Raw genomic sequence first — 15640 nt, 5'->3', positions numbered from 1 at the left:
AGATTTCATAGGATACTGCTAGATACAAAAAAAAAAAAAAAGCTGGTTACAAAACAGTGTTTAAACACAAATCTTTACAAATAAAATATGCAGGGAAAACATAAGGAAAAGAAAATACTGAAGGAAACACACTCTGTATCCCATTGGAGAGTAAGCACTCCAGCTAAAGGAAGTTTCAGGAGGAGTGTGAACCTAGTTAGATCTGGTAGCACAGATAACAGAGGCGCACATTGGGGATCAAGTGCTCAGTAGGAGGTGGTGTAGAGCTAACAAGGAGACAGTAAAGGAGTGTTAGGTAGTTAGAATAGGAAACAGGAGTCCAAAATGGTGGTGGGAAAAAGACTAGGAAGGGAAAAGCCCGCGAAAATAGAACAAAGGAAGGTCCGGGGACTGGATGGAGGACCTCGAGCAGAACAAACAGCACTCCTGGCTAGCCCAGTTTACATAGGGCAGGCCCAGGGGGAGGAAAAAACATGTGAAAAGAAGAGCCAGAGGGCCAGGGGTCTCTCTTCTCCTTGTTGGGTTGGCATGCCCTCACGCCTCGAGGATGTATTTTCCTGCTATTTTCTAAATAAAACTGAGCTGTACCACGGAGCTGTAACGCTGATCTGTCTAAGAGCTATAACACGGTCTGTCCAAGAGCTGTGACGCGCCAAGGGCTTTAGTGTCTGTCGCTTCAAATTTTTGTTGAGATGAGACAGAACTGAGGAGATTACTCTCGCCTGATAAAAGTAAGAAAACTCGCTGGTGGAGGCTGTAGAATGAGTGTGTAGTGGTCTGAGGTGCCCCTTAAATTAATCAGGTCCCTACTTTTCCATGAAACATGTCTGCTATGTCAGGATCATGGGGCATTTGGGAATTCCAGGAGAAAAGAAACCAGGCATGTTTTGTGAGAGCTAAATTCACCTCACCCAACACATTGGTTTGGATGATTGATTCTTTTTGATCAAATGAATGCATTTATGCAAGAATGAATGAATGAAAAAACCTCTGGTGGCAGTGAAGGTTGCTTTTCTGATGGCAAAGAAATGAGCTTGGGGAGAGAAGTCAGAGGGATACTACTGAAATTTTGTTTTCTGAATTTCCCTCTCAAACTGTGACGGCAATGAGATTAAACAACACAACGACAGAGTGTGTGCTCAGTCGTGTCCGACTCTTTGCAATCCCATGGACTGTAGCCCGCCAGGCTCCTCTGTTCATGGGATTCTCTAGACAAGAACACTGGAGTGGGTGGCCATTTCCTCCTCTAGGGGATCTTCCTGACCCAGGGATTGAACCCCATCTCTTGTGTCTCCTGCATTGGCAGGCAATTCTTTACCACTGTGCCGTCTGGGGAGCCCAATGAGATTAAAGTCTACTGTTAAATGTGTGTGTATCATGAACAGACTGAGCCACTGAACTGAACTACTCCTTGCAAGGAAAGTTATGACCAACCTAGACAGCATATTTAAAAGCAGAGATATTACTTTGCCAACAAAGTCTGTCTAGTCAAGGCTATGGTTTTTCCAGTGGTCATGTATGGATGTGAGAGTTGGACTGTTAAGAAAGCTGAGCACCAAAGAATTGATGCTTTTGAACTGTGTTGTTGGAGAAGACTCTTGAGACTCCCTTGGACTGCAAGGAGATCCAACCAGTCCATCCTAAAGAGATCAGTCCTAGGTGTTCTTTGGAAGGACTGATGCTAAAGCTGAAACTCCAATACTTTGGCCACCTCATGCGAAGAGTTGACTCATTGGAAAAGACTCTGATGCTGGGCGGAATTGGGGGCAGGAGGAGAAGGGGAAGACAAAGGATGAGGTGGCTGGATGGCATCACGGACTTGATGGACCTGAGTTTGAGTGAACTCTGGGAGTTGGTGATGGACAGGGAGGCCTGGTGTGCTGTGATTTATGGGGTCGCAAAGAGTCGGACATGACTGACAACTGAACTTTGAACTTATCATGAACAGGACTGTAGCTAAATGAATCCACTTGAACTCGTAAAGGCCCCAGAGATTGAGCACACAAATAACCAGAAGACAAGTTGTTGATTTTGCTGTGTCACCAGTTGTCATGACGCAGGATGACCAGAGATAGGTCAGTGACTGCTGTCTTCTTTGGGGGCTTTTTAGAATGAAAGAGATGCGGTATGTCTGCTGGGGTGGTGTGCTTTTCTCTTCTGCACTTTTATTCCCAAACATCACATCTTCTCGTTGTAACAGACAAGTCATGTGTAGAGACAGAAACCCTTTGTGAGTTAAGTTAGGAAATCGGAATCACTGATGGGGAATTGGCCGCAGACAACAGAGGACACAGCTGTGAAAAGGTGCTGAAGCAGTTGAGAACGGTTGGAGGATGGCGGGTCATCAGATGTTTGACCAACTCAAGTGGAGCATGTGGATATGAGCGTGAAAGAAGCACAAGCGGAAATCCCCGGGTCTCAGTGTCCTTGAAACATGAGGTTAAATGAGCTCCGGAAATGCCTTGCGGTTCCCTGCTCTATACCCAGCCCGTGTCATGGTGCCTGGTGCCCTGGTGGATTCCTAGCATTTTCTGTATGAATGAATGAGTGGGAAACTAGAGGATGAGCAGAGGTTGTCTGGATTTACAGGAGAGACCATCTCAGTGATTCTGATAAAAGACAAAACAGGGACTTCCCTGGTGGTCCATTGCTAAGACTCTGTGCTCCCAAAGTACAGGGACCTGGGTTCGACCCCTGGTCAGGGATCTAGAGCCCACATGTTGAAACTAAGAGTTCATATGCTGCAGCTAAAAGAGCCTGTGTGCCTCAACTATGACTTGGTGCAGTCAAATAAATATTAAAAAAATAAAAATAAAAAAGAGACAGGCCATATTAGAAAGGGTGATGTCAGGAATTCCCTGGTGGCCCAGTGGTTTAAGACTCTGTGCTTTATTGCTGAGGGCCTGGATTTAATCCCTGGTTGGGGAACTAAGATCTTGCAAGCTGTGTGACATGGCCTGGAGAGAAAAAAGGGTGATATTTATGGCCATCCAGAGACCTGAGGCCCCATGGCCTGGAAGGGGCTCTAGTAACACGGATCAGGGGAAAGGGACCTTGGACATAAGTGGAGTGAGGAAGGAGGAAAGAAGTCACCAGTGAGAATCTGTGGCATGACAGTCTGTGCACGTGTGCGGCCTGCCTGCAGGGACCAGAAACGTTCAGGGCAGGGTTGTTATGGTTCAGTTGCTCAGTCATGTCCAACTCTTTGCGACCCCATGAACTGCAGCACACCAGGCCTGTCCTTCTCTGTCTCCCAGAGGCTGCTCAGATTCATGTCCATTGAGTCTGTGATGCCATCCAACCATTTCATCCTCTGCCGTCTCCTTCTTCTCCCGCCTTCAGTCTTTCCCAGCATCAGGGTCTTTTCCAATGAGTCACTTCTTTGCATCAGGCAGCCAAAGTATTGGAGCTTCAGCTTCAGCATCAGTCCTTCCAGTGTGTATTCAGGGTTGATTTCAGGGCAATAGGATCTGGGAACAGGGAAGAAGAAGTGAAGCAGAAGGATGTCTGACCAGTAACCCCTGTCCTGTTGGTTTTCAAGTGATGATGGTGTTGGCATGGCTACAGTTGAGGGAGAAGCCACATAGGTACCTAACTCATAATAGAAGCTGCTGGACACCAACAGATGGTGATAGAAACTGTGAGAACAGATGCTCATTTAAGGGGTTAAATACAGAGGCCAGGCACATGGACAGCAGGTAAAGGACGTGCTGGAAACCATAATTTGGAAGATTCAAAAGACTAATGCAAACCTAAGGGAGTTACAAGGAGAAGAAGTGACCCACAGGGTTGCAAGTACCTCACAGCTAAAAAAAATAATAAAAGAAGAAGAATATATTTTATTTTGGTCCAGAGAGAGCTAGGATGATCTGAGGAAGGTATATGCCAGTAGAAGTAAAAATGTTGCTGTCACAGAATACAAAACTGGATTTTAACCATTTCAAAGAGAGCAATGAACCAAAGTGTTTTTTCTCGCTGAGTTGCCACTAGCTGTTTCCAAGGAAAAGATTCATCAATGAACATGTTGTAGGTGTGCAGCCTCCACCCACTATTGAGCTATTTGAATACCAACTGCTTTTGATAAAGCTACTGGAAATCATGCTTGTCAAACTTCCTGCACTGCCTTATGAAGGGCACTTCTGTAAACAGAGACTAAAAATACATTGAGTTATAGATACATGAGAGTGATAAGGCTAAGATACACAGAAGCAATTTCCTATCAAAATAATGTGTACCTAGGATACTTAAATATTCCTGCTGGTCTTTATCAGGAGAATAATAGGCCTGCTGTCCTCAATTATATTGATTCAACAGGATGAATGTGTACGACAATATTTCTGTATATAAAAGAAAATTATTGCCTCAATGAATTGCCTCAACTTAATTTTGGATTTTTCACATTCGTAAATTGAGACATCCAGGAGACAGGGAAGGACAGGGAAGCCTGGCATGCTGCAGTCCCCTGGGTCGCAAAGAGTCGGACACAACTGAGTGACTGAACAACAGCAGTGTTTGTAAATTGAACTTATTTTACTACTTGATGATATTTTATAAGAAATAAGTTACGATTTCAGTGATTCCGGAGCTGGTTGTTGAGGGGTTTTTTCACTGCATGATTGTTGATTAAAATTGTAGGGCGAGTGCAGAGACAGAGTAAGTTAAGCAATCAGGCAAGAAAAGGGAAATTTATTAGAGGAAAACGAGAGGGTGACGGGCCCTTAAGGAGAACCAGCATCTTCCCTTTCTGACGGGGTCTTTCTTATACCCTGCCAGTGAAAAGTTCTCTGAAGGGGTGGTTAATTTTTAGCCTGCAGTTGAGTCCTGTGGTCACATAGCCAAAGGCCTAGAATCTGGTGGTCTCATAGCTTTGAGAAGGCAGATGCCAGTGAGAAAACAGAGTCTCATAGCTTTGAGAAGGCAGATGCCAGTGAGAAAACAGAATCTTGTTTGGGCAGGTTGGTCAGTCTCAAGGATCACTGTGGTTTTATTCTTTGTTTGTGAGGGCAGCATGATGAGCCATCTTAACAATGAGCCCCCATGTAGACCCTATGAAGAGTATTACGACTGGATGTAAACACATTTGTTGTGTTTTACTGTACGTGTGGCTTCCCTAGGATTTCCTGGGCAGTGTCTGATTTGGTGGCGCTTTTGTGTTTGTAAAGCGAGGGTGAAAGTGGTTTGATAACTACCGTTGTTCATCAATGGTGCGTTGTTTTGGCGTCGTTCATCAATGGTGCATTGTTTTGGCGTCGTTCATCAATGGTGCATTGTTTTGGCAGCTCAAATATTCCTGTCATGGAGATTTTTGAAAAAATAAGATTCTGGATGTCTCCTTCTCCACGATAACAAATCCTTAGTCAAAAGTCTGTTTTGCTCCTGATGGGATATTGCTAAGACAAGGTACATAGAATTAACGTGCGAAGATGTCACATTTACACATCAAGTAATTTTCAGGCCTTAACTATGGCCAGATCAGAAGAGAAATAAATGGCCTTCCACTGGTCCGGTGGAAAGGTATTACAATAAATTTTTTCTTATATCGTCTTGGAACAACATTGTAAAATCACTCTTTGTTTCCTCCTTTGTGTTGTGTTATTTTTAAGGATTTAAGATTTGGTATCCAGTTTTTTGGTTCATAGGAGACTGTCATTCAAGAAGCATCCGAAATTGAGGCCACCAAATGCCCCCCCACCCCATAAATCAGAGAACACACATAACTTGAATATTCTGCATATATTTACATATGGATGTCAAGAGTCCCTAACTCCAATTATGTAAAATAAAATTAATTAGTGCAGCCTCCTGTAAAACCCATATTCAAATCCAATATTCAGGACAAGGCAGCCTGGAAACACCTACCACACCTTAAAGGCAATTAGCTTAATTTCTTCCGGGAATAGGAGGGTCAGGTAGATGCACCTACCTTGGTACATCAAGGGGAACAGACACAGAGGTAGATGTTTGAACACAGGGAATCAGATCCCAGGCAGTTGGTCCTGAGTTTCTGTGTTCTCTTTCCCAGTGAAAACTGCACGTATTTACACATACTGCAAATACTGCCTTGTTCTTCTCGAGTTCCCACGAGCATTGCGTGGCACTCACTCTCTTTGGCGAGGATTCTTTCTCCAGCCCCAGGGAGAGCAGAGAGTGAGCCAGTGCATATTCCTGGTGATAAAACTACTGCGTTTCTCCTGCGAGGCATCCTCATGGGTGAGCACCGCTGGAAGGACCTTGACCCCCCCTTACCCGCCTTTAGAAGTTCTCCTAATTGTAGTTCAGCACCAACTTGGTGCATTATGAACACCTTAGACTCTATAGTTTAGAACTTCTTTTAAACCTCAGATTTGCTTGGATGGCCTGGGTTGCTGCCTCAAGACTGGACTTTCTCATGCTTGCATAAAAAAGACAAGAGGTGGGACTTATCCTGATGGTCCAGTGGTAAAAATTCTGTCTTCCAGTGTAGGAGATGTGGGTTTGATCCACAACCAGGGGGACTAAGATCCCACGTGTGTGTGTGTGTGTGTGTGTGTGTGTGTGTGTGTGCGCGCGCTCAGTCATGTCTGACTCTTTGCGACCCCAAGTAGCCCACCAGGCTCCTCTGTCCATGGAATTTTCCAGGCAAGAATACTGGAGTGGGTTGCCATTTCCTCCTTCAATGGATCTTCCTGACTCAGGGATCAAACCCAGGTCTCCTGCATTGAAGACAGATTCTTTACCTGCTGAGCTACCAGGGAAGCCCCTTTAACCTTTCTAGTTGCATGTATTTATTATATACGGTAAATGGAACTTGAGTGTAATTAACAAGCTTGCCAGGTAGCGCTAGTGGTAAAGAATCCACCCATCAATGCAGGAGATATAAGAGACATGGGTTTGATCCCTGGGTCAGGAAGATCCCTTGGAGTGGGGCATGGAAACCCACTCCATTATTCTTGCCTGGAGAATCCCATAGAAAGAGAAGCCTGGTGGGCTGCAGTCCATGGGATTGCAAAGAGTTGGACATGACTGAACAACTCAGCACGAATATATGCAGGCTTGCATGGGGACTTCATTTTTGTGATCAGGGTAAGGATGGTTTGGAGACTAACTCACTCTATCTTTCTTCTCTTAGACTGTGGTTTTGAACTTGCTTCCCAGAGCTAACTTCAGCATGCTCAAACGGAAGCAGAGCTCCAGGGTGGAGGCCCAGCCGGTTACTGACTTTGGTCCCGATGAATCTCTGTCGGACAACGCAGACATCCTCTGGATTAACAAGCCAGTAAGTTTCTTTTTTAAAGAAGAATAGAGAGGCACATGCTGATATGAAGCTGCTTTGATTCATTTAATTCAGAAGCTCCTGTCCCTGTGATGTGAAACGTCTGAGTGGCAGTAGAATGTGGGTGAGTCTTGGAGTCTGGGAGATGAAAACGATTCCAATGACACAATGAGATGCCGTGTGAGTTACTCACAGAGGAGGCATCAGAGGTGGCTCCCCGACCTGCCCTCTGTGCATCTCCTCCTCAGAGTCACAGAATGTGGAGTTAATGCCACTTCTCCGGCCGACCTGAAGCTGGAGACTGTGATGAGGGATCTCTTCACTTATCCTCACCACGCAGGAGTCCGAGGAGACAATCAGATGTTGGGAATTAAAGGTCTCCTTCTGAGTTGCAAGTAAAGGTTAATGAGATAGAGGGTAGTGTCTGTGAAGAACTTGTCACCTTCTCTGCCTAATTAAGCTGACAAGAACTTGAGGCGAAGCCCAGCTACGCCTAGTATCATTGTACATGAGGAGACAGTCTAGCAGCCAGAGCTGGGGCTGAAGGCATTGTTGCAGAACTGGGAAGCTCAGCTTCCAACAGCCGTCCTGTTATTCAATCGCTCAGTCATGTCTGACTCTTTGCGACCCCATGGACTGCAGCACACCAGGCTTCCCTTCACCATCTTCCGGAGTTTGCTCAAACTCATGTCCATCGAGTTGGTGATGCCATCCAACCATTTCATCCTCTATCACCCACCCCCTTGTCCTCCTGCCCTCAGTCTTTCCAGCATCAGGGTCTTTACCACTGAGTCAGATCTTCACATCAGGTGGCCAAAGCATTGGAGCTTCAGCTTCAGCATCAGTCCCTCCAGTAAATATTCAGGGTTGATTTCCTTTAGGATGGACTGGTTTGATCTCCTGCACAGGATCCACTCTCTTATCAAACTCAACAGTAGGAGCTGAAATCAGGAAATGAACTGCCACTCTTGAGCTGCTTGTCTTTCCCTTGACCTTGACTGTAGTAAAGATGATCAGCCTTGGTCCCCTCTGTCCTCTCCCTTCTTATCTGTTCTCCAGACCACTTCTCAGCTGCTCACATTTCTTTTCCACATTTCTGTGTCTGTTCACATCGCCCTCTGCTTAACAATCATTGAAACATCCCTATTACCTACATTGAAAATTTTAAACAGTAGTTTGTATCACATGCAAGGCCCTTTATACTGTGGCTCTAACTTGTACAGCAGCTATCTTTCCTGCATCTATACACTGTCCACTAATCGGTGGCTTCCTGCTCCTCCGAGGTGTCCAGCCAGTTCGCATTGTTTCCATTGTCTTGAGATGCTTTCCCAGTGACAGGCTACCCAGGTGGCTCAGTGGTAAAGAATCCACCTGCAGTGCAAGAGTCCCAGGAGATGCAGGTTTGATCCCTGGGTTGGGAAGTTCCCCTGGAGGAGGCCATGGCAACCCATTCCAGTATTCTTGCCTGGAGAATCCCATGGACAGAGGAGCCTGGTGGGCTAGAGTCCATAGGGTTGCAAAGAGTCAGATACAACTGAAGCGATTTAGCACTCACACACAGACGAGTCCAGTCCTCCTTATCTGTGTCACCCCTGCCCCCATTCACTCTGAAAGTCTCCTGCTTTGACCCTCCCAAACCACTGATGAAATGAACCTCTTCTCTTTCCACTTATCCTACTTTATATGTTCAGTTCAGTTCAGTCACTCAGTCGTGTCCAACTCTTTGCAACCCCATGAATCGCAGCATGCCAGGCCTCCCTGTCCATCACCATCTCCTGGAGTTCACTCAAACTCATGTGCATCAAGTCGGTGATGCCATCCAGCCATCTCATCCTCTGTCATCCCCTTTTCCTCCTGCCCCCAATCCCTCCCAGCTTTTCCAATGAGTCAACTCTTCCCCTGAGGTGGCCAAAGTACTGGAGTTTCAGCTTTAGCATAATTCCTTCCAAAGAATACCCAGGGCTGATCTCCTTTAGAATGGACTGGTTGGATCTCCTTGCAGTCCAAGGGACTCTCAAGAGTCTTCTCCAATGTAGATGTAAGTAAAAAATGATTTCTGTATAAATGTATATGTGATGCATCTTAGACTGAAATAGGCATAATATCGCTCATTGGTGATGAGTTGCAACTGTGTTGTTTCCATTGGTGTGTCTTCAGAGCCCAGTGTAATTTCCAACACATAGTAGGTCTTTCCCATTCATGTTTAGGGAATTTTGAACGAAAGAGAAAATAAAGCAGTCATTTTTTCTTAGCGTCCACCAGTACAGAGCTTTCTGAGACCTTCTGAAGAAGGTAGATTTATAGATGTAGGCTTGGAAGACTAACTAGAATGATTAATGCTTAACGAGAATTCATTCTGTAAATTCATGATGGTTTTGTGGGAGAACTCATCTTTTGAGGCTCTTCTGTGTAATTAGATCCTTTGTATTGGAGGCCCAGATGGGTCTAAATTTACACGTGGTGTTTATTGAAGTGCTTCTTAATTGGCATGAAAAGTACATCAACTTTTAAAGTTAATCATCAGTGACTTATATGGTATGGAAATCAGTGGCATTACGTCTTCATGCAAATATTACAACTGTCAGGTTAATATTATAACCCACTCACCAGCCTACAAGTATCTGAGTCTCCTCAAAGATCTGACAGCCTTTTCTGTTTTTCATCTCAGGTGGTTGTTCGCTTGTATGGCTTCAGAAACCATCGACCATGAAACTGTAACAGCTTTTTTTTCCCCACAGAGAGTATATTAAAGGATTAATATGACTGCATATATTATGTGTGTATATATATATATATATATATAGGCTATTCAACAGATAACACATTGAAATTATGTTTAGGAATTGTGTACTGATTTATTAGTAATATTAATTGTGTGGGTTTAACATGCAAATGCATTAATATTTTTTATCCTAGCTATTAGTTTTCATAAGAAGATATTATATGGATGATTTATGTCCTACGCTTTTACACATGTATACACACACGGAAACATCTTTAACTTTCTAATTCCTTCTTTATGTTAGGATTAAGGAAAGACCTCAAACAGCAAGTGCACTGCCAGCATTGCACAAAAATGTGTTTTTTGGCATTTTTGGGAGAGATATCTGGGCTAAATTTATATGAAACATGTTCTCAAAAATAAAAAGGTTCATTTATTATTAACTTTTGAAAATATAGGATGAGAGCAGATTTTAAAATATATTTTCATACACACATGTTAGCATGAGATAATAGAATGAAAGCCCCACATACAGGAAGTGTTATATATCAGTTAACTTTAAGAAGCATCTGGAGTCTGCTGGGATGAGCCCGTGTGCTAGATTCCAGGGAAGATAGAATAAATATGGCCTCAGAGTCTAGGTGCTCACAGTACATAAAAAGTATGAAAGTAATAGCATATCAGTTTTCTACATATTTTCATTGAATGAGGCTCTACTGTGTCCTTATGTCCCAGTAAGTATCAGGGGCTTTAGGGTAGTGTGACCTGGTTCACATTGAGGTGAGGTTTTATTAATGCAGGACCACAGACAAGCTCCTTAACCTTCCTGAGTCTTAGTGCTTCCATGTGGAAATTAGGCTGCTTTGAGAATTAAATGATGTAAAATATATTGAAAATATTTAGCACATTATCAGTATTTAATATGTTAGTTTTGTTCTTCCTTTTCTCCCTAACCCAAGTGTTAGTTGCTTAGTCATGTCCAACTCTTTGCAACCCCATGGACAATAGCCTGCCAGGCTCCTCTGTCCATGGAATTCTCCAGGCAAGAATACTGGAGTGGGTAGCCATTCCCTTCTCTAGGGGATCTTCCCAACCCAGGGATTGAACCCAGGTCTTCTGCACTGCAAGCGTTTCTTTACCATCTGAGCCCCCGGAGAAGGCCCCCTTTTCTCCCTAGTGGTGAAATGTTGGGTTGGCCAAGAAGTTTGTTCAGAGTTTTCTATAAGATGTTACAGAAAACCCAGACGAACTTCTTGGCCAGCCCAATATTTCCAACTCAGTATTACGTTTTCCAAATAGTGTGGTTCATAACACAGGTTTCAGATGTTTTATGGCATCGGATAGTAACTCTGGGCCATCTCCACAGTGGGTTCACTCTCTGCTGCGCATCTGTGCCATCATCAGCGTCATCTCAGTCTGTATGAACACGCCCATGACCTTCGAACACTACCCTCCTCTGCAGTATGTGACCTTCACCCTGGACACTCTGTTGATGTTTCTCTACACAGCAGAGATGATCGCCAAAATGCACATCCGGGGGATTGTCAAGGTGAGTGTTTCCATGTTATTTAAGCTCAAAACCAAAGCACACTGAATTCATTTAATGTTTTCATGTTAATTTTAGTCAAATAAAACATCTCTTTATTTTATCAGTATTTTATATGTTAAATATTAATATGATAAAATACTGATATTGAAGTACTTTTAAGAGGGTATAATTCCAGATATTGGTGAAAACATGATACATTTAAGAGTATTATAAAAGTGAAGTCAATCATGTAAGGCATAAAGTCTTGGAATATCTGAGGCCCCACCTCCAGCTTCCTGAAGGCCAGAGGAGGGTCTTTCATGCCGCCTACAGGGTGATCATGCCACCTAACCCAAGGAGGCACCTGTTGATTTATGGAATGCAGAATAAGTGTTATGTGATAAATTTGCCGGACAATGATAATCAGGAGGATCTCATTTGCCTGAGGCATACTAAAAATGTAAAGAAGTAAAAAGAGAGACTTTAAATGGAAAGGAATTCCAAAACTGTAAGACAAGAATGTGTAGCATGAAATTGGTGCCACTGGGAGACAATAAAGAAAGAAAGAAAAGAAAAGATAAAAGAAAAAACAATGAGAAAAGGAGGGAAATTTCTATCCTGGGGTATCTCTTCCTCCTATGACACTAACCTTTATAGAGGTTAAATGGAAATCCCAAATGAACTTTTTGGCCAGCCCAATAATCTCATCTCAGTATTATAGATGATCCTGTCTCTAAAGTATTTTGATGGTTTAGTTGCTAAGTCATGTCTGACTCTTGTGATCCCATGGACTGTCCATGGGATTCTCCAGGCAAGAATACTGGAGTGTGTTGCTGTTTCTACCTCCAAAAAGTATTTTAAATTGTGCTATTTAGAGAGACAGTGGTATAATGAAACAGCAGAATGTGGATTAGCGTTTGACAAATGAAAGTTTTGACTCAAATTAGGATTTGAGTCTTTTCATTTACTGGCTGTATAAACATCTCAAGGGAAGTAATTGTGATGAAGAAGAGCCTTATTTTGTATAACATTTTTGAGAATTTAATGAGCCAATGCTTAAGATGTATTTATTGGGTCAACTTCATTGCTTCTTTTTACATGTAATACATTGTATGCTGTCTTTAAAAGAGAGGAATCATAATCAATGCATTACTCTCTTCATTTTTAACTTTTTAAAACATTTTATTAAGGACATTTTTAAATTTACATGAAAGTAGAGATTATAGTTGGAACAAATACTATACTATACTATAACTCAACATCAGTAGTTATCAATACTTGTCCAGTTCTATTTCTTTTTAAGACAACTCTGAGAAATCAGATTATTTTAGAAACAACTTACGCATTGCCAACTGATAAAATCTTTTTTCTAAATATTGTATTGGGCACAGGTAGCAGTAATTTCTTACTGGAGGCCAGTACACAATCCATATTCATGATGCCCCACTTGTCACGAGTATTTTCTTTTAGAGTTAGCTTCTTTGAGTCATGACCCAAAAAAGCTTCACAAGGTGTATGTTTTTGCGTTTGAAGTTTGAATATTTTATCACGTTAAGGGATTAAACATAAATTTCAACTCTTGAGAATTGTATCATGAACAGCTTTTACATTTTGTTGAATGATTATTTTTCCCCTTGACTCATAATAGTGTGGCTTTCCTAGTAATCAAACCATCCTTACATTCCCAGAAAACACCTGGCTGGGTCATAACACAGTTTTGTTGTGTTTTAATGTACTATTTCATTATATTTGTTATCACTTTTCTTATTTAAATTTTGTTTAATCTCTATCAGGCTTGATATTAGCTATTCAGTGTATATATATGCTATGTATTTGTACTTCTGTGCTCTAAAATAATCTGAGTAATCTTGAAACTGTTTTAGCTTGAAACTTTTGGTAGAAATCTCCTGTGAAACCATTTGATCCTAGTATTTTTTTCATGGGACTCCCTTTCTTTAAATTGGTTTGTTTAGACTTGCTTGGTCTTTACTTGATGAAATAAATTTTTTTAAAGAAATTGTCCACTATTAAGTTTAACTTATTAATAGTGAATGTTTACAATGTACTTATTTCCAACTAAAATATTTGTACAGCTTTTTTCAAAAGTGAAAATTTGTCAAGAAAAGTGTAACCTGATGCTTAAAATAGAACATGATTTACACATATACTTTATTTGGGTCGATAGACTCAAATCCTGTGTCCCTGGAAAGGCTAATCTTCAGGGAGAAAATAGGGAGGAGAAGGTAGTGATGCACTTAACACTTTCCAGTTGTTAAGGAGATAAAGAATGCCAGCACCAGATTTAGCCCCCAAGAGCTGTGGAGCCGTATGCACACCCTAACCTTTTCCAGGATTTGTGGACAATGGCAGTGTCTCCATTGCACACATGCAGATACACAATAGTGGTTCTTCTAGTTACACCGTGACTGGGGCAAGTATTTTTGCAAATGTGCATAGTGAACATTTGTATGGTGAGAACTCAGATAGTGAGAGATCAGTATTTTGTGGAAAATGCTGTAATAGTGGTCTGGAAAAGTTATAGGGGGAAGGGGGCACCAAAAAAATAGTGACAAAATCTGTTTGGGGCTGCCCAGAAAAGTCTTGAAGAAAGAGAATGTTGAGGTCTTGTCTTGAAGGATAAGGAGGTGTGGGCTATGGTGGGGGTCATGGGGAGGGAAGTAAAGGATTTCATGGAAAGAAGAAAGCAATGCTCTGAGACACACGGCCTTGGAACAGACTGGAGCCTTGGGGTGCTCTGCGTAGTCATAGTGAGGAGTAGCAGATGGTATGCCCAGGGAACAGCCGGGGAAGACCCTTGGAAGGGAGACCAGCTGCATCTCGGAGGACCTTGCAGCCTTGTGAGGAGCTCAGTCTTCCTTCTGTGGTCAGTTAAGAGGCATGGGGATCGGAATATGAGTGACATAGTTTGATTTGTGTTTGAGAAGTTCACGGTGGAGATCACACGCTCCATGCACTGCAGGAGATAGAAATTGAAGCACAGAGTCCTTCTGGCAAAAAATGTCCTTCGAAAGTTTCATTAGAGGCATGTATCTGCTTGAAGGATTTCACATCTTTTATAACATTTCCCAAGCTTGACTATATCTGCCAATTAATTTTCACTCCCCGATCATTTGTTTCTAATTGCCTCTCCCACGAATTCCTGTTCTGAGAAGCACTGTAGCTCAACCAAATTCCTATGGGCAAAAATAAAGCATCGGGGTGATATATGTTTGTGTTTTTGTGAAGCATTCCATGTAGTGCAGACTGTGAAGTCTTCAGACAATTCTCAGTTGTCTATTTTTCATCTGGCAACAGACCTGGCTAAAAAGTAGCATGCATCCTCTGAGCATTGTTGAAGTAATAAATAATAATGCTAAGACACAGTGACAGATGGGCCCTGGGAATGCAGAACAATAAATCATGTGCTTATGAAACTACACCCATGCATATTGTTTTGTGACTGCAAACTATATCCCTGTGAATGTCTTCAGGTAAATGTGTTTGTTTTCTCTGCTTGTTAAATCCTTGCATGGCAATTTAAGTTCCTCTCTTATACTGTATAATTGATTGGCAGCCTCCAAGTGTTTACCTTTATAAAGATTGATAGACAGCTCTTGAATAACTCATCTCCTCAGGCACCAGCCTGCTGATTTCTGCCCATAACTCAAGCACTCTCTCCTCTTCATTTCTTGTTGATGCAACAAGCAAATTAAAACCTTTCTTTCATATTGGGAGAGATTACGGTTTCTCAAGTACCAATGGGCCTTCCTGTGTGTTAGGTTCTGTTTCCATATTTTGGAAGCAGGAGGGAGGGACAATTTATTATTTGCAAGTATTATAACTTGAACATGAATACAGTAGGATTTTAAAAGGATCTGGACATACTGATACATTGAATCATAGCACCGTTTAACCAGTTATGGTGAAGAGTCTTTGAAAATACAAACTGAAAAAGAGACAATGAGTTAAACGTATCAGACGCAAAGTGCAACATGAGATTATGTTACTGAACCAAAATTGGGTCTGTTCACCTTCACCCAGTAAAGCCAATCTACTGACACGGGGTTGTGGTCAAGGCAACTATAGTGTTTATTTCAGAGCCCAGCAAGGAGTATGGGCAGCTAGTGCTAAAAGGACC

General features: G+C 42.4%; 1 protein-coding gene across 4 annotated transcripts in view; it reads left to right on the top strand.

Annotated features, from left to right (window-relative positions):
- The window catches only part of NALCN (sodium leak channel, non-selective), a 303303-nt gene that overhangs the window by 14165 nt on the left and 273498 nt on the right, over positions 1-15640 (top strand). For 3 of the 4 annotated variants that reach the window (XM_025000161.2, XM_059892311.1, XM_059892312.1), the window contains exons 2-3: positions 7109-7255; positions 11341-11523. In XM_025000161.2, the coding sequence (XP_024855929.1) occupies positions 7148-7255; positions 11341-11523 (291 nt within the window). In that variant the 5' untranslated portion in view covers positions 7109-7147. Of the gene's footprint in view, positions 1-1679; positions 2076-7108; positions 7256-11340; positions 11524-15640 lie in introns of those variants that run through there. The other variant, XM_059892313.1, reaches the window with a different exon arrangement.

The sequence above is a fragment of the Bos taurus genome, chromosome 12, assembly GCF_002263795.3.
Source record: "Bos taurus isolate L1 Dominette 01449 registration number 42190680 breed Hereford chromosome 12, ARS-UCD2.0, whole genome shotgun sequence".
Lineage (NCBI taxonomy): Eukaryota > Metazoa > Chordata > Mammalia > Artiodactyla > Bovidae > Bos > Bos taurus.
The sequence above is the reverse complement of the archived record's forward strand: the minus strand, read 5'-3'. Positions and strand labels throughout refer to the sequence as shown.